Source organism: Siphateles boraxobius, unplaced genomic scaffold (genome assembly GCF_051911475.1).
Source record: "Siphateles boraxobius isolate OS27281-9 unplaced genomic scaffold, OSU_SipBor_1 35, whole genome shotgun sequence".
Classification (NCBI taxonomy): Eukaryota; Metazoa; Chordata; class Actinopteri; order Cypriniformes; family Leuciscidae; genus Siphateles; species Siphateles boraxobius.
This window is the reverse complement of record NW_027508975.1, coordinates 3,483,324-3,509,078: the sequence shown is the minus strand read 5'-3', so window position 1 is coordinate 3,509,078 and position 25,755 is coordinate 3,483,324. Positions and strand designations below refer to the sequence as shown.

The 25,755-nt window shown below is 35.6% G+C and overlaps 2 protein-coding genes and 1 long non-coding RNA gene across 5 annotated transcripts in view; 2 read left to right on the top strand and 1 right to left on the bottom strand.

Moving 5' to 3' along the window:
• Window positions 1-3,352: 3,352 nt before the first annotated feature.
• On the bottom strand, window positions 3,353-20,664 carry pdk4 (pyruvate dehydrogenase kinase, isozyme 4). The gene is made up of 11 exons (XM_077196112.1): window positions 20,021-20,664; window positions 19,178-19,319; window positions 15,159-15,230; window positions 12,237-12,421; window positions 11,151-11,240; window positions 10,952-11,029; window positions 9,546-9,622; window positions 8,464-8,562; window positions 7,602-7,712; window positions 6,208-6,321; window positions 3,353-5,101 (listed from the first exon to the last, which is right to left on the bottom strand). Exons 1-11 carry the CDS (start codon window positions 20,136-20,138, stop codon window positions 4,958-4,960), a joined length of 1,230 nt encoding a protein of 409 aa, XP_077052227.1. The 5' UTR covers window positions 20,139-20,664; the 3' UTR covers window positions 3,353-4,957.
• On the top strand, window positions 20,212-23,206 carry LOC143702354 (uncharacterized). The gene is made up of 3 exons (XR_013190433.1): window positions 20,212-21,657; window positions 21,736-21,823; window positions 22,600-23,206. It is a non-coding gene; the product is annotated as an uncharacterized LOC143702354 (long non-coding RNA).
• Window positions 23,207-24,551: 1,345 nt separating this feature from the next.
• dync1i1a (dynein cytoplasmic 1 intermediate chain 1a) overlaps window positions 24,552-25,755 on the top strand; it is a 66,783-nt gene continuing 65,579 nt past the window's right edge. The window contains exon 1 of one of the 3 annotated variants that reach the window (XM_077196088.1): window positions 24,552-25,062. The gene's annotated coding sequence lies outside the window, so the exon portion shown is untranslated. The remainder of the gene's footprint in view (window positions 25,063-25,755) is intronic. The other 2 variants (XM_077196089.1, XM_077196090.1) reach the window with 2 other exon arrangements.

The window sequence follows — 25,755 nt, the reverse complement described above, 5'->3', positions numbered from 1 at the left end:
TGAAATGTCTTTTTATTCTAAAAGAAATGTGTTGAAATTACCACTGTGGCTTAAAATACAACAACTTTTTTCAAGATAATGCTCGTTAATGAACACTTTGTTAAAATACATTTGTGGGGTAAAGCGAGGGACATTTGAGCTCTTAGAAAATGTTAATATTACAATAACTGTGAATTCAAAACATTTATTAATTTAGATGAGAATGTCCTGTAACAGGGTGGACATTTGGCCTTTGCGTGCATGTGTGAAGAATTTAGTCAAAATTATTAAAGAGTGATATCCTGAGCTGGACCAATATATTTTTCTTGTAGTGTAACAAGCCATTCTTCAGATAAAATTATTAAATCATGGAAATTTTTACTCTTTTTTTAATAGAAATTTACCAAGCTGAAATGGCACCGAATAGTAGGAATGACCCATACATTTTGATAGACGTACCCTGCCATGCATTTGCAGTTAGCCGTAAGGATGTAACCAAGGCCCTTATGGACATACACCCAGACATCATAAGGCTTGGCTTTGGCTAGGGAGCACATCTGATCTCAACACGCTAAAATCCAGTGCAGCATATTTGACGAGCTGCACATGACCACATTTCTCAGTTGTATGTATCAAGGGATTTGTACGCTCTAATCATTTCTCTTGTATACACACTTGGTGTCTGAATTAGACAATTATATATATATATATATATATATATATATATATATATATATATATATATATATATATATATATATATATATATATATATCAGGCCATACAATTGCTGGCCACTTCTTGTCATCCACAATCCAAAGATCGTCAGGTATATAGGGATCCGTCGAGATCTCCATTGCTGAGAGTAAGTTTTTTAATATAATCGTTTATAACAGAGTTATAATATTATAATTTATAATATTATAACTATTATAATATAAAAGAGTTTTTAATTAAACTCTGAAATTGCAGTTTATTATTGAGCCAACAAGAAATTACAAACAATGCGAAATCTACGTTAATTACAATGTTCTTTTACAGAACTCGTAAAAGAACCTGAGCGCCCGCATCCGGTATTGTTTGTATACGAGAAACCCGTGTATAGGCTATACAAAATACTCGTTTCTGGTAATTATGGAACCAGACGTGATTCATGAATAAACTCGAAAGAATCTTTTTGGTGAACGGATTCAAAAGAATCGAGTCACTGAAATGAATCTAATCCCCCGCTGTACAATGTGAGTTTAACGTTACGTGAAAAATGATTGACGACCATCTATAGCTAGCTGCTTGTTACCAGCCATAATATTTAATAAACGAGCTCAAGGCTTTCTGTGGAAATCTGCTAATACAGGATTCAGGTTTTTAATCAGTGACACTGGAGGTTTGTTGTGGACATATCAGTGACCAAGTCATTCGCCTCAGCACTTGGTAGGGGAGATGGGATTTTCATTCTAGTCAGCAGTAATAGGAGGTATTAAAGGTGCAATATGCAAGGATTTTTCGCCACAAGGGGTCGCTAACCTCTTACAATAACATAGGCGTATACCTATGACGTATATTCCACATTAAGATGAATTATGGATCTTGTCGTCAAGCTGATGGATCTTTTATGGATGAGTGAATACATTAATGTTTTTAACATGACTGTGGTGTGAAGCAGGGCGCGATTGCTAGACGTAGGCTATACCAGCGTCACACGCAACGCGAGTCCCGCGGATAAAGAAGAATAAGTACATTTCATTCTACCGAACTACACGCAAGTGCTGAATTAATACTCACACAGGACAGTTTATTAGACGAATTAAACTTGAGCGCTGTTTCACTTGCACTAATAGTTACACGGTCACACTAAAGGACATTTGAGTGTGTTGACTGTTGTCAGTTAGGATGTGGGTAACCGAGGGTAACGCGGAAATGACGTCATTGACTGGCAACTCCTCACCCCTGCTCACACGCCCCGTTTCCTTGGTTAAAATCGCAATTTTCTCACGATTTATAAATTGTTTGAAACATTTGGGATATTGTAAGTAATAAACTAAATAAAATATATAACATTGGCCTAGTGGTTTTTGGATATTTTAATGCAAAAATCCTACATATTGTACCTTTAAGGATGAGTGCTGTGATTACTGGGCCCGAACGAACTTACGCTTGCAAGTTTAGGATAAAGCATCTGTTCTAGATCTCTGTGTCTGTACTACCCCCCACATAGTAAACCTGTCACCTGGAAGCATTGATTCTTCTTCCTCCAAACATCCTGTTTCCACTCATTCTCTACAGAAGAGAAACAGACACTAACAAATGAACCTCTGACCCTGAAATGGTATAGACCGACTTTTAGTTTGATCTAGTTTTGAATGAGATTAAATTATATTTTAATTTTTTAAACACATTAAAACTGATCAACTTATAATCAAGTCCACAATGTGGAGCAACAAGCAACTTCCTATGGACATTAGGGACTAGCAGCAGTTGTGTGGTTTTAGAAAGAGGGGAAATTGTGTCTGTGACTGACAGGTCAGGCAACAGGCGTGCGGTTATGGTTCTTAAAATAGCATTATTTTCCAAAGAGGGTGGGACTCTGGTGTCACAGCCACCAGATCTAGTGCTGTTAGGAAAGGCTGGTGGACGTGCAAAAGAAAAGATGGATCATTTTGTTCCCATCCTATGGCTACAGGCCAGAAATAAACAGAGCATATGTTCCATAATCCTGGCCTTAAGTAAGAGCTCTATGATACATCCCAGGCTACACAACTACAGTTGCAACACACTACCAACTTAGAATAATCTAACCAAGTGAATTTTGACACCTGTTTAACTTCTTTCAAGATGGTTTATACCATTAAAACACACACACAAGATGGTTTATACCATTAAACACACACACACACACACACACACACACACACACACACACACACACACACACACACACACACACACACACACACACACACACACACACACACACACACACTTCTTCACATTACAGTATAAAGCTTTTCATTTCTTAAGAACCATGTGGGAAGACCATTGCCATATTCCAGAATGACAATGTCAAGATTCATCAGGCTTAAACTGTGAAAAAAATGGCTGGGAGGGAGCATGAAGAATCATTTTCACACAATTGGAAATTACATCACAACATTTTTTGGTCAAGATCTTGTATTGACAGTGCAAGAGTCCAGCACTCTGTAAAGTCTCCTCCAGCACATCCCAAAGACTTTCAATGAATTTAAGGTCTGAACTCAGAGGAGCCAATTCATGTGTGAAAATGATACTTCATGCTCCCTCCAAACTGAAAAATGTCAAAACTGGACCGTTTTCATATATAAATTCTGCTAAAAGGACATAAAACCAAAAGGAAACCTTTTTTCCTTCATTCATTGTTTTAATAGTACATAAAATGGCACTCTCTCACTGAATGAGCATTAACACAGTTATTCCTTTGTGAATACAGGATTGTGTATCTAAAACATTTCAAGAAGCAGGCGTGATTTCACACGGACAGAGATATCGAGGGATTTGATGGCAAAAAATGAAGTTTATGAGGTATGAATGAATAACATCAACATGGTAGATGTCAGTTCTAGATTATAAGTGGAAATGTGTACATGATCTACAGAGGTTGTCTAAGTACTTCCATTTCTGTATGAGGCAAATACATGATAGCAAACTGCTAGTAGCTAAAACCCACCGGGAGTTAGACGAGTGTAACTCGACAGAGAGCAGCTGCTCCCACTTGAGTGCCCTTAATATTCATACAGGTCCTTCTCATTGCTTTCAAAAAGCCAACTTTACAAATATTACAGTGAAATTAAAACAAAACAACAATAAAAACAAAATGATATAATAAAAAAAACTAGAAAGGCAAATCTACACAATCCTGAGATAATATATTTTAAAACAAGAAATTCCTTTAACAATATCTTTCATTTATACGCAAATGAACATAAAAATATTGCCTCTTCAGTGTTTTCATGCTAAGAATAAAAAAAAAACTACTGTAGTGCTAAATGTCATTTTTGTTCATACAGAATACCTGAAATGTTCAGCCAGAAGCTGTTGTCACAAAGAACAAATTATTGTGGTCATAAAAAGCTTCACACATAACAAAGATCAACATTTAGCCAGTTTTAAATAAATCAACACTATAAATACTAACCTGGGCCCAAACTTACTTTGTCGGTTCCTTGTGACAACTATTAATTTTCATTATATTAATGTCAGTGGAGTAACTTGGCTGTCATCATGACAACTTTTGTTGTTCTTACTTTGAAAATGAATTCCGTGTTAACATATTTTTAAATATATGTTTATGAAATGATCTGGCCTTAAAGCTAGCATCACATTTTTACATTTAAAACTAAACGGAGTGTTAGACAGTAGGTCCAAACTGTTACAGGAACATTTCAAGCTCACAATCAAGCAATACACAACTACGGTCATTCTAACGTTTGCATTGTGAATTCATTTTCTACCAAGGAAATAAATAAAGCCTTGGTTACTTGTGTTCTTGCTAGAGCTACATGCTATAAAACTCACACAAAGCTGGTAACTTGGCCCCACTGACTAAAACACCAGTTCACATCCTCTAAAACACACTTACAGAATCAAATCCGTGGTAATGTGTAGGAATCAACATGTTCAAACAACCAGTCCGATTCAGCACATTCAACTGAAGTCTCTGACACAGAAGAGTTAACATGTTGTACCGTGTACTGTGAAACTATGAATGAAAGAGTTAGCACTGCAAATGAAGTTTGTGGTGTATTATAAGCAATGTGAGATGTGGAAGACAAAAATGCCCTTGTTATTCAGGCTGTAACATTCATATGAAGACCATTATCGACCCTTTGATAATTCCATAAATCTGAAATAGCTAAAAATAGTCACATACATGGTTAGCTAAAATAACTCAAGGCCTCCACTATAGTTCAGTCCATAATGTTTTCATACGAGCGTCTTCTCTCTCTCAAACACCGTACTCGTACTTTCCCAGTTTCTTGGGTTCACTGCTCGGTATGCACCAGTCATCCGCCTCAATGCTTGTTTGATAATGCCGTAAGGCTGACTTGTTGAACACAGGAAGCCTCTCTATTGATTCAGTAGATAAAGCCTGCAGAGGGTCAAAGAGACAAAACAGACAGTGAATTGAACGTTTTTAATATATTAATGAATTTTTTAAGAATTTCAGCCAAATTCTAAATTGCGGTCACATATACTGACAGATTTGGTAACTGGTTAAAGTTGGTCGCACGGATTCGCCAACGGACCTTGTTGAATTTGTGACTGCAAAACTGCCCGCAAAATTTGTGAACGTACCTTAAAAATGACCTATTATTTGGATAATAGTGTTATTCAAAGTTTTTCAAAGTCTTGATTTTGTTTTTGGGTTGTACTGGAATAGGTTTTCATGCTTGATTATTCAAAAAACACATAATTTTTTCACATATTCTCCATTGTTGCAGCTCCTCTCTTCCCAGTCTGTCAGTAACACTCTGTTTAGTTCCTGACTCTATGAAACCCCTCCTTCTGAAAAGCACAATGAGCTCTGATTGGTCAGCTGGACCAGTGTGTTGTGATTGGTCAACCACTTTCAGCGTGTTTCGGAAATGTCACTAGTTTCAACACACTACTAACTAACTCAACCAATCCTTTTTTAATTAATTATTTAAATGAGGAATATTGTGGCGTGTTTGTTCCCGGAAGGAAACTCACGACTACAATAGAGGCGTTTCAGAGAGATCACAAACAGTCACACTGATATAGAGAATAACTCACTTTGGAGTGATTTTGTGCTTTGTAACTTTTCCAGACATTTTTTTTATGCTCAATCTGCATCAATACGCACTAAAGAAAGCATAATAGTTCCTCCTTTAAAGGTATAGTCCACCCAAAAATGAAAATTCTGTCATGAATCCTGTGGAACACAAAAATATATAATTTTTCAAGAATGTTGGTAGCCAAACAGTTTCCCATTGACTTCCACTACTCAATAGGAACCAAAACGGTTTGGTTACCAACCTGCTTAAAAATATCTTCTTTTGTGTTCTGTAGAAGAAAGAAAGTTATTCAGGTTTGAAACGACATGAGGGTGAGTAAATGATGACAAATGAGTAAATTCACTTTTAGCATAGTCTGCTAATTTTGCGGGCAGTTTTGCAGTCACGGATTATACAAGGTCCAATGAATCTAACCTTTAATGCAGCATTGTATGTGTACCTTTAGGTATATGACTGCCGATGTGCCGTATCCCTCCATAGAGTAGAGCTGCAGATCTCCCTGGAAGTACTTGGCATAAAGGCGGGAAATAGGAAGACCGTAGCCAAAACCAGCCTGCAAAGAATATGAGCCATAGTGAGTGTGTGAGAAAAACACTACAACTGCATTACAATAATAATCTGGTGTAAACAACAGACTGAACCGTTAGTAATTCTGCTAATTTATAAATCTGTAAGCTCACAGCTCACAGAAAACATGACTGTAGATCAAAGTTTTACCATGTGGTAACATTGCACAACAAAGACTATCTGCATATAGTGTGCTGAAATGAGATATATCCAGCTGCAGACCCGCAGCACCACCAGTTTCAGAACCCCAGTGCCAGAACCCCAGCGCCAGAACCGGAAGTGAGGGAGGGGCGGAATTATTTACAATGACACAAGCATGGTTATTTTTGCAAGTATTTACAAATATTAAAAATTGTTGCACCTTTTAAATAATATTTAGGGTATGTTTTTATTACACAGTGAGTCACTGCTCGTTGTATGAACTATAACTGGTATGTGACAAATAAAGAGCAAGACAGTGCTCGTGTTGTTTGAAGACGTGAGAGTGCGCGCGCGCGGCCGGGGCTCTCTCTCTCTCTGCTCGTTAAGCGCCCTGTCATGCGCAGCAGTCATTCTATTCCGCCAAAAAGCGGACGATCTGACGGGTTTTAGAAGATTTAATACAACCTGAAACTAAAAAACAGACCCGACCTCTATTTGAGACCGGACTTATATTTACCCAGACCTGCAGCCACACCAGGCGTGTAAAGAGACAATCGTCTATTTGGGACTCGGCTATTATTTGAAGTACGGTACATTTTTATGGTTTCTTTTAAAACAATGCCGGATTTTCTCTCTCTTTTTAGATTTTTGACATTATTTTACATAAAGAAAAATGCATGCTGCACATGTTCTTGTGAAATAAAGTATATTTTATATAAAATGACCATAAGTTTCAAGCATTATTTTCACGATCACGAAGTAACTCTCATAATACAATAAAACGGATAACTATATAGAATTATATTACACAAAATCAATGTTTTAAATGCTTATTGTACTATACCTTAATGTATCATATTTAGTATAAATACAAGTATAAAGTATGACATTTCGTGTGTAATAATGACGTTTCGTGTCTAAGCAAATTACGCTCCAAAACGTTAGGTGGCGTTACTCGGTTTAGAACGTAAGCTCCGCCCCTCACTTCCGGTCCTGGAGCTGGTGTTAGAACGTAAGCTCCGCCCCTTACTTCCGGTTCTGGCGCTGGGGTTCTGAAACTGGTGGTGCTGCGGGTCTGCAGCTGGATACTATTGAAATAGACAACCGTGTTACCGCGGCTCTTACCAGGGGAGCATTGCGTGTGTCTTCAGTCACAGGACTCGGTGCAGTTGAATACATGTAACTAAAAAGCCTTTCGATTTTCCTCAAAGGAACCCCACCTCCTCTGTCAGACATCTAAAATAACACAAGAGTCATTACAAAACATGTTTTGACCCACACTGCTCTCGCAGCATGTTTGAGTCAAAACAGAGATAAAATATTAAACTTTTGATGAACCGTTAATCTGTGAATCTAAAGCCCCGTTCACACCGCCAGCGACTTTGTTGTAGCCAGCTGTATGTCGTAGTCTCTCTCTGTAATGTGACACTTGTCGTTCCTAGTGCTGTCGCTTTTCTGTTACTGGTAGACTGCACATCATGGCCATATCTTTAGAAAGATCAATCAAAAATGATATATTTCCCATAAAACTAATATATCATTCCAATCTGACTAGGAATAAGACTGAAAAGAATTAAAAGTAGCATAGTTGAGCCCTGATAGGGGGAACAGACTCTGACATAAGACCTGGGACCTGTGCATAAACTGCTTAGACTAGTCATAAAAGTTAGTCAACCAATTTTTCTTCAAGATTGGTCCTAACTTTTTAGAATAAGTTACATAAAAAGGTATAACAGTTTAATTTCTAGTCAAATTAGATCTTAAGACAGTCGAGATGGTGACGTGTGAGCTCCTATTGGTTGTCCCTCGCAAAATTCACTGGTTATTTGCATAAAGTTAAACTTTTCTGAACTTTGTCGCATGACAGGCCTACATTCTGTCACCAATGGCCACTGTCACTGGTGTTGCCAGCTCTCCATTGAAAACTAACGGGATCATGTCGCTGGCGGTGTGAACAGGGCTTGAGTGTTCGTCAAAGAAAGCTCACCTTGATGGTCAGATCTTCTTTTCCTAGAGAAACTCTCACTTTGATTGGTGGGAGATGTAGGCTGGTCTCATGGGTTTCAATAGTTGCTCTCATTGCATTCTGTTATGGAGAAAACTTTATTATCTTCAAATGCACGATGGCCATGTCATTCCAAACCCGATGGACTTTCTTTGTTCCATGGAACACAAAAGGAGACGTTTAGCTGAATGTTCATGCTGCTCTTTTCCATAGAGTGATGTTCAGTGTTGGGTGTAATTTATTACTAAGTAATTAAATGCTGTCATTTAATGACTTTTCCCTAGAAAAAGTAAAGGATTACTCTTAATTTTTCTGTAATTTAATTAATTGCATTAATTACAGTATAGACAATAGAACAATTCTATAAAAAACAGTGGATTTAACATCAAAATTTAACATCTAATGTTAAAATGTATGTTTAGAATGTAACCTTCATACCTTTAAATACTTGATCAGTTCAAGAATAATTTATGCAATTTTACATTATTTATTTGAAAGAATTAAAAGAGCAGTTTCATGCCTATCCATGAATTGTTTAACGGGCCAAAGTTGATATGTGATTTAGAAAGTAATAAGTAATGCAATACTTTTTTAGAAAGAGAGCGTAATAAGTACAGTAATCTAATTACAATGTTGAATATGTAATTAGTAGCTAGTAATTAATTATTTCTTTAGAGTAACCCAACACTGGCGATGTTATATAGGCATCTTTTTCTGTCAAGCCCAAAAAAAAAGCACCATAAAAATCGTCCATACAACTTGTGTGCCATATTCCAAGTCTTTTGAACCCATGCGATAAATTTGGATGGGGAACGGACCAAAATTTAAGTCATTATTCACTGAAAATCTGCGTCTTAAATCTCATTTGCGCTTGTAGATATCCTTGTTTTGTAACCACCAATATTTTGTAAAACCTTTCATTTTGTGTTCTGCAGAAGAAAGAAAGTTATACAGATTTGGAACGACATGAGGGTGAGTAAATGATGACAGAATTTTCTGCTCTTGTGTTTATATAAGACTATAATTGTGTGTGGGCTATAGCTACAATAAAGTGATTCAAGTACCTTGAAGAGCTCAAAGAGCATGTGGTACAGATGAGAAGGCACATAAACTATATGTATAGGGTCATTGGGTCCTTTAACTGCAATAACAACAGATATATTGATTCAGTAACAGTTGTGTAAACCAGAAAGCGAGGCCATAGCATGCTATCCCACATGAACTTATCATTTTAATAATGCATTGAAGAAATCAACATTGGCATGCTGCCCAAAATAGTCAGCTATGAAGCACATGATAGAGGTTATGCTGGCTAATTTGTTGCTATGTGTTGATAAAACAGGTGACCAGCTGCAACGATGGTCACTCAACCTTGTAGGTTCTCTTTGCTTGACAAAATAAGACACTGCTATTTACATGACTAAATGATATACCGTGAGATCATGCCAACTTTTTGCCAATGTGTAACTAAGTATACAGCGCAAATCATATCATCCAATATATTCCTCCATAGACACACAGTGATACGATTATAAAGCACTATTTCTGTCTACATGGATAGGCGATTCAAGAACTTACTCAATGTGTTACATATTAGCTCAATGTTCTTATCAAGTTCAAATACACTACACTATTATTGATATATCCACTATATTGAATTTAAGCAAATTCAAATACTCTACACTATTATTTCTTACTATCTTAAATTTTGCTGTACATATAAATGCACTATTGCAAAATTGCATTTAATTGCATTAATTGATCAAAAATGCATTCAAAATGCATAATCACGATATAAAATAACTTTAGTCTATTTTAGTATAAAAGTGTAGTTTATTCCTGTGATGGTAAAGCTGTATTTTCAGCATCATTACTCCAGGCTTCAGTGTCACATGATCCTGCAGAAATCATTCTAATATGCTGATTTGCTGCTTAAGAAACATTTCTGATTATTATTAATGTTAAAAAGAGTTGTGCTGCTAAATATTTTCGTAGGAACGGCTAAATTTTTTCAGGATACTTTGATGAATAGAAAGTTTAAAAAAAAAAGCATTTATTTGAAATATAATTTTTGTGCGATTATAAATGTGTTTATTGATTAATGCGTCCTTGCAAAAAAAAACAACATCAAAAAAAAAACTTACTGATCCCAAACTTTTAAAAGGTTATTTTTAAGGGCAAAGTTAAATTCAAGGTCATGCTTGATTTATTAGCGTAATTGCACACTAAAGAGTCCAGGCATGTTTTATAGCATGCAGGACAGGAATGTGGCATTTTACAGCATACCCATAATCCCCACCCAACACATTCTGTTGGCACCATCCCACAATGTCAAACAAATCTATAGATTAGCATGGAATCATCGGTGGTGTAAATAACACTGTAGAGACCTTCATTGCAGAGTTCAGCTCAGGACTCATCATGCTCACAGCACACAGAGACAGAAAAGTTTGAGAAAGCTCTCACTCACAGTTCACTTGTTTGATTTCCACTTCGGGAGAAGTCAAGTAGTACTGATCACACAGCAACTTGGCACTTTCATAGGCATCTAGAGAGGGAAAGAGTGAGATACAGCTCGAGTCGGCCCATGTAGGACATACAATGTCAATTTCACTTGCAGTTTAGTAGTAAAAAAAAATGTTACACAGGCAAGAACCATGGTTAATTACCTTTTACAACCTCCACAGCATCACAATTTGGGTCGATACTGCCGATGTGTTTGGGGTGGGCTGGATTGGTGCTTCCATCAAAGATTAACGCTAAAATTAAAACACATTTTAAGTAATTTTCTTCGCAGGGATGCATGATACATGGGTACTACATTGGTTATTTGCTAATATTAATGATTCTTAACCAACTGTATTGTGCAGCTAAACTGGATCTAAACTACCATGCAAAAGTTTGGGGTCAGAAAGTTTTTTTTTGAAAGAAGTTAATACCTTTATTCAGCAAGGATGCATTAATTTAATCAAAAGTGACAGTAAAGACATTAACATTGTTAGAAAAAATATTTTTGTTTTTGAATTTTCTGTTCATCAAAAAATTTAGGTTTTTCTTTTTATCATGGTTTCCAAGAAATTTCTGTTTTAAACATTGATAATTAGAAGAAATGTTTCTTTAGCATCAAATCAGCATATTATAATGATTTCTGAGGGATCATGTGACACTGGAAACTAAAGGAATGGTGCTGAAAATTCAGCTTTGATCACTGGAATAAATGGCATTTTAAAATATATTTAAATGTAAAAGGAATTGTAAATTGTAATAACATATGTAATAATATTCCTGTTTTTGGTATATGGTATATAAGTATTTTTTAGCAAATAAATGCAGCCATGGTGAGCATAAGAGACTTCTTTAAAAAAACATGAAAATAATCTTACTGTCCCCAAACTTTTGAACTGTAGTGTTAATATTATATTTAACTGTGCATGCTTATTTCCCCCATTTAGTTTGCCATCATCTAAAAAAAGTTAACCTATAAAATGATTTAATAACATTGTTAAAAGAATCTTTAGCAAAACTCAAAATATAGTATTGAGTATTTAAAATGATTTTAGTGTTTTAGCTTTAATGTATTTAGACCACATAAATAGTGCAGAATTTATTTGAAATATATTGTCTATTTATCAGTTATGCAGCTATGGTTCATTGTACATTACATTATCAGCAGATTTCTAGTCTATTGTTTCAGCTAAGACAGAAATATCCATCGTACTGGCCGGGGCGCGTTAGGAAACATCCTGATCACTTACTGTGCTGATTCATCAGCATGCGTGTGGAGATTCGGCTCATGTAGAAGCGGTCCAAAAAGTACTGGACGTTCTGATTGGTCACAGGATCCACACCAAAGGCCTCCTTGTACTCCAGCACTCCCTGCGCCATGGTGGGCACCACATTGTTATGCCTGTTCCTGACATTGATCAGCGTTTCTGTGAATCTAAGAGACATGCCTTCCAGTTAAACGCAATATTAGAGGTCATTAAAGCAGGCTCCAGCCAAGTTAAACATGAGATAAACTTGTGTAAGATTCATGACGACCTATTATGCCCTTTTACAAAAAAAAAGTTGTTTTGGGGTCTACTAAAATAAGTTTTAATGCTTGAATGTTTAAAAAAATAAATAAAACATTTTCACATATTTGACCTTGTACACTGTTTAGTTCCTGTCTTTACGAAGCCCCTCCTTCCAAAAAGCGCTATGTGCCCTGATTGGTCGACTGGATCAGTGGCTTGTGATTGGTCAACAACTTTAAGCGTGTTTGGGGAAATGTCACGCCCCCTTACCATAACCATAACACACTACTAACGCAAATCAGTCAGGCCTCTTTGGAACTTTGCAGACCAGTGTTTCCCCTACCATTGTTTTGGGGGGGCGCCCCGCCCCCCCAAAACGACCCCCCGCCCCCCCTAAAATGCTGACGAAATCCAGTCATAAAAAAGGAATTTAGTGTATAACGCGGAATTTCACGGAATTTGTAAATTTGAGGAAAAAATAGAAAGCAGTTCAGTACACTTGAAATCAAATCGCGATGTAGACTAGTGTGTGTGAATATTAAAACACAAAGACTATTTAAATACGAATCCTGCATGTTCTGTGTGAATGAATGGTGCCGCCGACGCGCAGTTTCATTTACCACACACACACACACACACACACTGAAGCACGTGTGACGCTTGCGCTATTTTTTGGCCTATATGAAGACACAAACGCATGAACTTCCTCTCCAGGCTCTAGATCCACTCTGAAAGTCACTTCGTAATAGGGTTGGGAACCGAGAAGTGTTTTTGGTTCTGATGCGATGTGTGGACGAAGTGCTGGGAGCTTATCCTTTAATAGCGACGTCTCACCACATAAATATTAAAATTGTAATGAATGCACTGTCCCTCGTATAATTCGTATAACAAGTTAAAAAAAAATGCGTCAGATATCAACGCAGAGAGAGAGAATAAGACAGTAGAGCTGCACCATTAATCTTTAAACGATCTCGATTCAAACACCCACGCGATCTTATTCCTAAATGACAAAAACTTCACACCGGGACATTCAAATCTGTTTGCGCTGTCGCTGACATGAAACATCTAACGTTAGCTTTACTTTCTGTCTTTTCAACAACACAGTATCGATATTTCTGTGTTAAAAATATTCAAATGATCACAGAAGTACTGAGATAAAAGTTTATAGTTCGAGAATAAACACTGATGTTAAAACAGTTAATCACCTTTTGAAAGTCGCTTCAAATAACGAAAATTCGCTTCAGAATTTACAAAATGTATATAATGAGCGATTACATCATGAATGCCTTTTTTCAAAACGTGTTTTTGTCTTATCCTGAATCACTACGGTAAGGCTGTAATAAGCGTTTAGACTCAGACTACTTTACACTGGTCGGTTCGGCACTGCTGCGGAGTAGCACAGTGCCTGCGTGACTCACTCGCGTCATTGACATAAACATAGAGAAGTAGCTCCGGCTACAATGTTCTTCCGCAAGACGCATGCATTTCTGTTTATTAACTGCTAGAGCACTTTAATCCAGTAAGGAAACAAGTGAAGTTTCACAGAAATCAATCATTCAAACCGATTTAAAAAATATTATGTTTCACCTGTCTGGATCTTACATGTGTGTTCAAGCATATTCTACCCCTTCTGAGAGGGTATTCCACTGCTGGATATACAATAAGATATAGGAGAGGTCCCAAATTATCCTTGAGAATGCAACATTTTTTATTTTCCTTCAGAAAAAAATATTGCTAAATAATATGTTGCATTTGTTGACATTGCCAGTCTGTTAAACTCATTTGACAAGTAGGGCCTATCAGAAATAAAACACAAAAAGGATTGTGTATTTTCCCCGTACTACTATTTGTATTAGTTTTAATAATTTTTATTGAATGGGAACCGGAACCGGAATCGTTTGGCGGAACCGGAATCGGAACCGAAAAATTTCTTACGATTCCCAACCATAGACAGTATGTTCCCAACCCTACTTCGTGATCATTTAACCGCTTCATTTGAGAACAACTATCATCATGACATAAACACACAGAAACTCAAAAGGTCTTCACGGCAACCCGTCAAAATAAAAGTTCGGTTTAACTTGACAGAAATATATTACTGTTGTACATTAGAATTTAGATATGTCCCAATGTAATAATACACTAACACTAATCCAAATAAATTATCATCAAAACTGAAATTTTTAAGGAATAATCCATGTTTTAATTTTAACAGTAAAGCTCATTGTGCAGCAAGTTATTTGACAAAAAGTTTATTTAATTTCACATGATTAAAATTGATGATAAATGATACAATTTTTGTTTTATGTCTTCATTTTATTACCAGAAAAAACACAACACAGAATTAGTGTTAGTGTGAATTAGCGCAGAATTAATTAGTGTGACATTTTTTTTCATATATTTTAAAAAGAAATTATTGTTTAATGATTCATAATACATGATTTCAATTAATTAGACATGCTTTTTGATTGCAAAAAAATTACACCACGTATCCGTAACACGCCCGCTCCGCAACACTAGCAGTACCCCCCCCCCCCCCCCTAAAAAAGAATCCTAGGGGAAACACTGCAGACCTTTTACATGCTCAAACAGAAACATTATACACTAAAGAAAATTGCAAATGTAAAAAGCATAATAGGTCCTCATTAATATGGGACTTACTTAGTCAGGATTTTTTTATCCTCAGGGTCCTTCTCCAAAAAGTCAACAAGCTCCATCAGACTCTGCGCATACCTGTCGTTAAGAGTGAACAAACAGTCAGGGTTTATCTTTATACTGGCCTATATGAGCTCAATTCAGTGGGTTGTAATAAGAGGCATAATGTAAGAACTAGCCTATAATACAATTTGTCTAAATAAATCGACATCAAATCAAATCTAATTGAGATCAGAATCACACTGAATTACTGAATTGAGAACTTGTGAATCGGAATCAAATTGAATAGTGAGATCTGTACCAATACCCAGCCCTATTTGAAACACAACCATAATGCACTGCACACATTAAGTAATTCTGTGTATTCTTTCCTTTGCACAACAAATCCAATATAGTCATTTGTCTGAGTGGCTGAAGTGAGCTATATAGCACTGATGGGTATTTACTTTAACCACTGATCGCTTCTTTACGAAACCTGAATGGTGAATTAATAGTTTTGGATGGATCATTTAAAGGTTAGAGTAAATGGGAGACATGCTGCACTGGGAACAACGGTCATGTGACACAATGGACATACTGTACAAGCTAGCATACACCTGAAAGACAGTGTCAGTGTCAGTGTGCTGCACTGTCAAAGGGGACTTATTTACATTTCAGACCTTTAAGAAGGTTACAGTGCACACTTGTTTGTGTCTCATGATATTCGACACTGCATAACATTTCGATGAACACATTTGAAAGTTACATTTAGCTCAGGTTTTGATCTCAGCATGAGTCACAGATTCTACAGTCTTGAGGACAAGGACTCTGAAACACATAAGACTTTAAAATTCAAGTTATAAAACTATAATATAATATAAAGGCATTAAATAATTTGTACGAAAATAAAAAATTTAAGAAAAGACTTTAAAAAAGAAAAATTAACAATAAAAATAATTTATATATAAAAATTAATTTAAATTTATATAAATAAATGTATATAATAATAAAAATAATAATATAAAAATATATTTTTGTTTAAAATTCTTTTTTTTTCAGGCAGAGAGAACTTTAAGTATAATGCAGAGTAAACGTCATCATTTTAGCTTGTTTGTATTTTGCCTGTCCGCGGTGTCATCTAGTTTTTTTCATAATTTTTTAAAACTTTTTTTATACGAGCAAAATCCACTGGGTTTTAATAAGCGGGATAAAGTAAAAAACTGTAAATAATAATGAACAATTAAAAAGTACTAAAATAAAAAACTAAAAAATAATAATAATAATAATAATAATAATAAACAAAAAAACTTTGTTGATAATTTGGTGTCAAGTGTGAATGTTTGCTTGTTTGTGATTCGCCTTTTCCCGGTGTCACGTATAGTTTTCATTTAAAAAAATGTTGCCTCTAAAAAAACAATTCAGCAGCAAAGGCAGCCGAAAACATACAGTTTACATAATGCCCATAATTACATAATTTTCAAAGCATTCCATTTGACTTGATGAACACAAAGCCTCTGCCAAACCGTGTAAGACAAAGGGCAATAACAGCTCAATTCGACTTTATAAATCATTCTGTCCTTCAAAATCCTGTCCATTCAGAACTTGTTAAACAAGTTCTATTCATAAACTGAAAAACGTTCCATGCCGAAAAAGCTATTTAAATAAAAGTCCTTGTTGTTTTCCTTATTTTCAGTACTGTCAACAAATGAAATACATCTTTTACCCATGATTTGCTATTTTTTATTTGAAATGTACTTATGGCCAATTGCTTTTAATAGAGAACACTTGAGTGACAGGAAAGTTTACGGGACAGGGATCAGGACGTGATAAAGGTCAGACTCCGACCCACATCCTCATGAGATCAACAACTCCAGTATCTGCTAAAATTCAAATTGATTTATGTTAAGCTAACTAAGAAAGATTGTTACTTGCCTGCCTGTGTCAACTGACTTCTTTACAGTGTAAAATGATGTAAACAACACTAATAACTTTGACCTCAGGTTCAAATTTCTGAAGCATTATATATATGTGTGCATGTTAGATAAACAGAAATATTATCTGGAAATAAATTACTATCCAACCTGAACAATCAAACCTGGCTAGAATAGCAGCTAAATACTAAAAAATGCTGACGAAGGTTGGTGACATCCTGCGATTTTGCTAAGAGGTATAAACTATGTGCTGAATCGACACTTCATACCGACACAACTACATGTCCAACAGCAATATACTTCATAGACACATAGCATCACTCCCTAACGGAGTGCAACAGTCCCCGCATATTTTTTCAGCAGCACTGGATATGGAAGTATTTGTCCCATTCATTTCTCTCATAAGAATTTTAAAAACGTCTTTGTTAAAGCATTCTTGAATAACAAACAATAAACAATAATTTTACATTTAGTGCAAAATAAAATAGCAAAGTAAAATAGGCATATATATATACAAATATTTAAGTATTTTGAAAAGTGTAGAGAGACCGACTTGACTACGTCATTTGCAGTACTTCATGGGAGTGGGCGGAGCTAACTAGATATTTTCTTGCATTTTACTTGTCGAGATTCTCTGATTGGTCCAATTTTCTGTAAAGCAGCATGGGTAATGTAGTTTCCACGAATTCCGCTATTAAGCACGATTATTTAAAAAAATAAGTTGAAAGAATGCGGGCTGATGGCTTTAACAGAAGCCAAAACCATCCATCGATTAACAACCTTGTAAACCAAAGTTATTTATTTAGTCTGGAACTGACCTATTTTTGATCATCATGAACAATCTACACTAAAAACAAACAAAAAAGTCAAGTCATTTTAGCCTATTGATTTGTATAAGTAAACAAAATTAACTTTGGTACTTTTAAAACTCAATATGCTGTTAAGATATTCCATATAAAAGTCAAGCGCTGTGTCCAAAATCGCGTACTGAGTAGGTACTACATTTGAATTTGAATTTACATTGGGACCGTTAAAGATGTACGCTCTATATAGTATTACTAAGGGTAGTATGAATGAATTCGGACATACTACATCCACCATGTTGTTACTGTCATGTGACCTACCAGTGTTAGTTGCATCGCATAGATACACTAGATGTCGCCTTGGGGTTCAAGCATGCGTCAAAGCCGCCGCAATCTTGGAACAGGGGTCTTGTTATAGGAAGTAGCTAGGTAACGCTGAATTCATGGATGATGCCGGACTTTTGTGCTGCGTATGGATGTTCACACGAACGAAATCTAAAAACCAGACAGCAAGGGATTACATTTCACAACAATGTGAAATTTTTTACATTTTTTTTAATTTCTCTGGACTCAATGATGAATTCATGTCTGACCGTTGGAACGAACCAAAACAAGTAGAAAATCGTATTCATGACGATTTATGGTGATTTTATTTCCGTTAGACCTTTTCCTACATTGATGCTGATGCATTAAACAGGAGTGGCTCCCCTGTTCCATGATGGCGGCTCTATTGACGCATTCGTTCCAATGAACTGCCGTAGCCAAGGTATCTTCTAGTGTATATATCTATGGTTGCGTCGCTTCACTGTCATTCATAAATCCCCTCCCTCGGCCTCATGGGAATGTAAAGTGTCCATCAAATGCGCACTTCAGAATCTCGGCGGAAATAGTAGGTCATCCAGGGACTTTTCACCTACTGTGTTTCCGAATACCTTGATTCTTTTGCCGTTCTGTTTTTCGCATACTATATAGTAGGGAAGTATTCGAATTCGGACACAGCGTATTTGACTTCATTAAAAAAAATCATTGAGTTTTAGTAAGATGAGAAATCTATCATTATCATCCCTCAAACTACAATTAAATGTCCCGATTAAATGTGCAATTTTATGTGCTCTGCAACTTTAAAGATCCTTTTCTAAAATAATTCACTGCCACTTCTCTTTTTAAGTCATGTGCAGCAGTGCATTATAGGTCATATATGTCATATGAGTTGTAAACAGTTAATAGAAAGTCTGAAGTTGGCTGTGGGATTCATCACTTTGGTCTAATTTGGAGCACATGTCCCTGTACGTTGTACAGTTATGGACCTCACCAGCTTTGAAGAAGCTTCAGTGAAGGAGTGCTGAGCAGTTTGTCTGGGAGGAAGTCTATCTCCTTCATGATGTTGGCTAACCGGACCGGAAGTTCTTGCCTCAAAAACATAAAGGAGGTCTTCTCACAGGCATTGGCAGATCCTGCGAGCAAGACAGGACTATGTTAGTAAGAATTTCACTCTTGAATGATTATATCTATACTGATATTCACTATACAGTTAAGTCCAATATTTTGGCTTGATGCCTAACTAGACATTAGTTTGAACATAAACAATGTTCGGTTGTTCAGAATAAAATCTTATTAAAACAACAAAAATGGTCAAATTATTTGGGGAGGAGATATTAAATAATTATTATATATATATATATATATATATATATATATATCCCAACAACAAACAAGATTGTTTATGTGCTGTCTGTAACCTACCAAATAACAATAGAGTAAGGTTGCTCAGGTGAAGTATGCATTTATGATGCACACAATGCTGTAAACGCAAGTAGGCTGTTTAAAAAATACTATGGTTATACCATGGTACAGTTATGGTAATACTGTGGTATTTTGATAAAACCTCCATAAATTGCCAAAATACCATGCTGACATATCATGGACTTTTTTGTTAGTATTTTTACTATGAGGATACCATGGGGCAGTTATACTATTGTACTTTTATAGACCATGCATAGTATTGAATGATTTATTCCATATTTATTTATTACGGTATTTACATTGTAAAAGCCATGGTAACGTTACTTTTTGTAAGTGCGCTCACTAGGTTTTCGGACACCACCACAAATGAGCTGGACCCATTAGATCCATTTCAAACAGGTAAACAACTTACCAAAGTCAATGAACTGCTTCATTGACAGCGGGGACGGAGAGAACTTGGAAAATCTGTCCACCTGTTTAGGTATGTTCAGCTTTGAGCTGTTCTTCAGCATGATCTGGGCGAACTTCATGTTGCTCTTCAAGTGAAATCCGCAGATATTGAAATGTTCTCACCGAGTTATTGTTGTCCTGGTCTCTCATCAGACGCAGTTCGCAAAGTTTGACATTCTAGCACAGCCTTACTTCATCGTTCGTAAAAATGAAGATCTCCGCAGAAATCCGGTGTGATCGGATGGAAGAGTCCTCCTGAATGGCTCTAATTCGGTTTAATTTGTCATTGAGTCAAAATAACTGGCCAGCACAAGGTACAAAACTGGGTACAAACATAACAAGAGAGGGAGGGAGAGGGGAGACTGTTACTCCACTCTGCATAGATATAATAGAATAGAATTTAACCCACACATCAAGCTATTTCGTTCCATTCTTTTCTGGAGCTAGAAAGTAATCATGTGATTATACAGATTATATAAAGACACGTCCTGTATGATTTTATCATATGCTGTTGCTAGCGCAGGCAACAGAAATGGGCACCGCCATCTACAAGCTGCACATCTATATCGCCCTGCTTGTTGACGCATGCGCACAGCGGATGTAGAGTAAAGGTCTTTGTGAGTTGGGCTGACTGAGACACATTTCAGTGGTGTTCTACTGTACAGTGTGTTCCGCATCCTCTAAATGACTGAGGACAAATCACTTACTTAAATCACTACCTTAAATTGTTTCCTTAATTACACAATTTAATACAATATAATAATGATTTTTCGTGATTAATGGTTAGTTCACCAAAAAACAAATCTGTCATCATAGCCTACTACTCACCCTCATCTCGTTCCAAACCTGTAAGACTTTAATTCATTTTCGGAACACAAATGAAGAGCTTTTTGATTAAATCTGAGAGCTTTCTGTCCCTCCATTGACAGCTACGCAACTACTACTTTGACGCTTCTTAAAGTTCATAAAGAGATCGTATTTTAATGTCAGTTGGATTTATGTTAATGAAATGAATTGCTGTTACTTGCAAAATGTTAATAAAAAATAAAATAAAATAAAAAGATCGTAAAACTAATCCAAATGAATTGAGCGGTTAAATTAGACCGCTGTATGTGAGCTGTATCGTTCAGCTTCGTTCCGACAAACGGGGCACTACATTTACTTTTGCTCAATATGTTCAACGTTAATAAAAGGTATCCAAGCGAAAAGTTCTCCACGCATTATCCTGCAGTTAATGAGAAAAAAGTGTAATTTATTGGCGCACTATATTGACTGCGTATTGAGACATATAAAGCTGTTTAGATAGATTTCCAACCAATCAGCATCGAAAATGTAAGTAGGTCAGAGCCAAAATCAAGCCAATATCACTACGCACATGTAAACATTGAGGAGGACGTAAGCAGCGCATCTTCATCTGATAGCGGCGATCAAGCTCGATTAACACCCGTAAAGTGTAACGTTATTCTTCGTGTCGGAAAAGATGGTGGGAAAGACCCGCAGCCCTTTACTGAAGTCCGATGCGAAAAAATCAAGCAATGTGCGAAGGAATGACTCAAAACGTCGGACACTACGGAGCTAGCTATTGATCCCATTCTGCAAGTAAGTTACTTTAAAAACATATGAATATTTTTTCATTATTTTTGGGTGATGCTAATTTACAAACTTTTGTCACATCAGAATCCCGATAAAAACATCGACATAATAGATGTTGTCCTCCGTTGCTTGATCTATTATCTGGGCGAAAAAGAGGATCCAAGAGTACAATGTAAGTGACTAGAATTATTCTATATATTTATGGTGTTTTGTGAAATGTATGTGTACATTGTTTTTATTTATAAAAATAGAAATGCAACTTAAACAATAATCTTTTTTCCAATTAAATTATATAAAGCTAATGTGAAAGCTATTTAACACAGAATAGATTTTTGTCACCCACTATATGAAAAAAGGTAACACTTTATTTAGTATGGCAAGCCGTTTGTAACTTTTATTCATTTCCAGGATATGAATCCTTGATATCCACAATTACATTTTTGATATCAACCATTTATTTGTTGATATCAACAATTGTATTTTCACTAGTGAAATGTCACCATAGGCTGCCATTCAAAATCAATTGTTGATATCAAGAATTGATTTCTTACTAGTAGAAATATATTTTTTATATCAATAATTACATTGTTACTAGTTAAAATGTGAATTCCTGATATCAATAATTAAATTGTCACTAGTTGAAATCAATGTCTGTTCTTGATATCAACAATTGAATTGCTACTAGTAAAAATTTCAATTTTACATTTATTTATTTTTTTCTTCCGGAATACACCCTCTGTCATTGGTGAAACTGTACTTATGTTATTGTGAAAGTCTTTGTGGTGTGATTACAAAGAAAACAAACTAATGGTTTAATTGTAGTTGTCTTAGCATTTTAAGCTGTTGTAAGAAATTTTTACAACTGTACACAATTCAACTTTATAAATATGGACAGACTTTTAATGAGACAGACAAGATAAAAATACTTCTTTAATGTTTGTTTTACAGTGTGACAATGGAGATATCCTGCAGCACATAATGAAAATGTCCATCTGCAAGAGGGATTATCAGGAGGATTTCAGCCTCATCTTGGAGGGGATGCAAGTCATGGCATGGCTTGGAAAATCTGGCAAGAGCCTGTGCTGTTCTTCTTGGACTCACGTGTGCACTAAACCTCGCCTACCCGAAAGAATTGAGGCACACTTCTGAGGCCTTTCAGAAGCTCTTCTTGGAACTGGATGTTTGCATGTTTTCCCCGAAATTACTAACACTTAAAAACAAACTCATGACTTAGATTGAGCAAATGCATTATGACCAAGTTCTGCTGAAAAAAAACCTGCATTAATTGATGAACGTTTAATATTGTTCTACATACAAGCTTTCAGCAAGTACAAATTATTGTATATGTTTTGCTACAAGTTATTCACAAGTTTTAGTCAAGAATGTGACTTTTCCAACAGAAATTTGTATGCACGTTTTTGTGTAACAAAATGATCTTTCTCAATGACATGTAAAATTTTATTTTTCATATCTTAAAACTGCTGTCTTACATTTTATATAGATTTGTTTTATTTGTGCAAAAAATACAGAATAAAAGCATGTTTGATAACAAAAAGTGCATTATGTATTCATTATTATCTTAACCTGAAAAAGGCAGTAAATGTTATAATTAAGTAAATTTCATTAATACAAATGAGTAAATTCTGCTTGATTTATTTGTGGGACAACTTAAATTAAAAAAGCACATTCCACTAAAATTAAATTCATCATGTGCCATAGACTAAATAATTTAGGAAATTTTACTTAATTTATTCGGGTAGATTTCACTAAAAAAACAAACCTTAAAATCTACTCAAATATAATATGTGTAATATTGTTACAATGTTTTTTTTAAGTAGATTGCATGTAATATTTTTTACAGTGATGTAGTGCAGTTACTGCTCGTGTATGCGAATTGACAATTCACCATTAAATGTGTTATTTTGAAAAGTGTTTTTTTATATATATATTATATTTTGGCTTAATTCTATCTGTTGTTCAAATTTTACCTCAAATATTACCTTTGAATTGGAACAACATAATAAGAAGTAATTGGGATGTTAATGCTACAGTAGAAGTTTTCTTGATAATCGTATCATGTTTACTGTGCCTAGATAGCAACTTCAGGTATATCACACATTTCAAACTGGTTTATTTTGTACTTGAAGTACAAAAATAATTTGGTAATTCAGTAATTTAGTCTCAATTCGGTTTATATGATAAACATGTTTGAAAGTGAAAAATTCCCTATGTTTTCCCTTTTTTTCCAAAATGGGCACCTTTACAATAATTTTTCTCAAAAACTGCAAGGTTGTGTGTGGACAACTTTTTCCTAACGAATCTCTATATATTTCTGATGTTTAATATATAAAAAAGGAGGTAGTTCCCCACTTGGTGGAACGAAACCCTATTTCTAGGCCTCTTTTAGGCTACTGACAGCGGCCTAAATACACATTTTCTGAAGAGACTCGATCGCTTTATATGATGAAGAGATTTAATTTAGGCTTTTATTCACTTTAAACATTGATTAGCGAACATAAAAAGAAGCTCAACCGATCTGTTGTATCAAAAAGCAAACCATCTTTAAGCTTATTTAAGATATTTTTTAGCAGGAATGCTGAATGACAGAAGGATAAACTACCTTGCTCATTTGGACTATGGCTCCATCTAGTGGTGTTTAACGATTGAAACCAACAACACTGTATTTTCATGTTCAGATTTCATATGGTTGTTGGATGAGTGATTTAGCTAAACTGAGATAGAAAATGGTCCAAAAACACCTCTTCCTTAAAGGAAGTTTACAAATTTTTTAAGTCATTTCTGCTTAAAATAAAATTAAACAACTTTAAAACTAGCCATGCTCATTTGATGGTCTCTCACTCTGGTTTTAAAGGGGGTTGGGGCACTTTAAGAAAGCTGAACTAAGATGAGCGCCAAGGTGAGAGAGACCCAACTAAAACCTACTAATATAAAATAAGACCAGTTAACCATTTTAGGCTGGTTCAAGCTGGGAATTTTTTACTCAGCAAGGGTAATTGTTTTTTGGTTAACGTGGTTTGACAGTGAGCGATAGTGGAGAAGCGGCTAATGTTTACATATTTCCGTCAGTGCGAAATAATATCCGCTAGCTGGCGCTGTTGTCTTGAATTCATTTATTTCTATATTGACAGTATTTAGACAGGGGAAAGCGAGGTGGGATCTGTTAGTTATCTCGAGGTAGCAAGACGGTATTTGAGCATCTGCCTCCTCTGTTAAAATGTAGGCCATTAGCCTTAAATTTAGCCAACAGCATCGCTGCATTTCTAAATGATCGTACCTTATAATCTCAGACATGTTTTAAACCAAGGCTCGTATTAAAGCTGGTGGCAGATTGTGTACATCAGCAGTGATACAGCATATTTACAGTGGACAGCAGCATATACACTGGAGCAGGTAGGACGTGTCACACACACCGGGTGCATGTTTCTCATGCTCACATATCTGTAAGGTTTCATTCGTGTGTTTTGTTGAAATGGCGCGCTGTCTTTCATGCTTTATGCAGGATGATTTCATAGTCGCAAATGGATTATGACGTCATTGTGCTTTTGGTACCCAATGTTAGCAATAGCCACACTGACATCATTTGCACATGTATCATTGTGACATTTGTGAAGTATAACTGGATTTATCAATAATAGCTTATTCTGTAAGACTTGTAATCGCATATGCGTCTATTAAGACAGCAAAATTAGCATTGTGATAAATGATATTCAACCTAATGTGGCATCCATTTACAACTGTCTCTGGACCTTCTGAATACCACCTGTCCCCATCATAAATGTGACATCTGCATGCAAATTTGCATTAAAAATTATTTCATGTATATCCACCTAATGTATTTCCTTTTTTAATGCCATTTATGTGGTTGTAATTACGCTTAAATAAAGTTTTTTTTCTTCCACATTGGATATTGTTTTGTTTTTAATACCACTCCATTTCATCATATTTATGCATGGATCATTTGTTAAAGCTTAGTCTTTAATCAATAATTATATTAATTATTATTATTCATAGCTCCTATAGATACAGTCATCTGCCACACCCTATAAACAACAGTATTTATTTTATTTTATGTTATTTGTGCTG

Bases quoted from the DNA above. Each gene is read 5' to 3' on its own strand.
- pdk4 (XM_077196112.1), bottom strand. From the start codon at position 20,138: ATGAAGTTCGCCCAGATCATGCTGAAGAACAGCTCAAAGCTGAACATA. The intron at 15,231-19,177 runs GTGAGGTCCATA...TCTTAACGACAG, and splicing joins CTGAAGCTTCTTCAAAGCTG to GTATGCGCAGAGTCTGATGG. The intron at 11,241-12,236 runs GTAAGTGATCAG...TTTTAATTTTAG, and splicing joins CATGCTGATGAATCAGCACA to CGTTAATCTTTGATGGAAGC.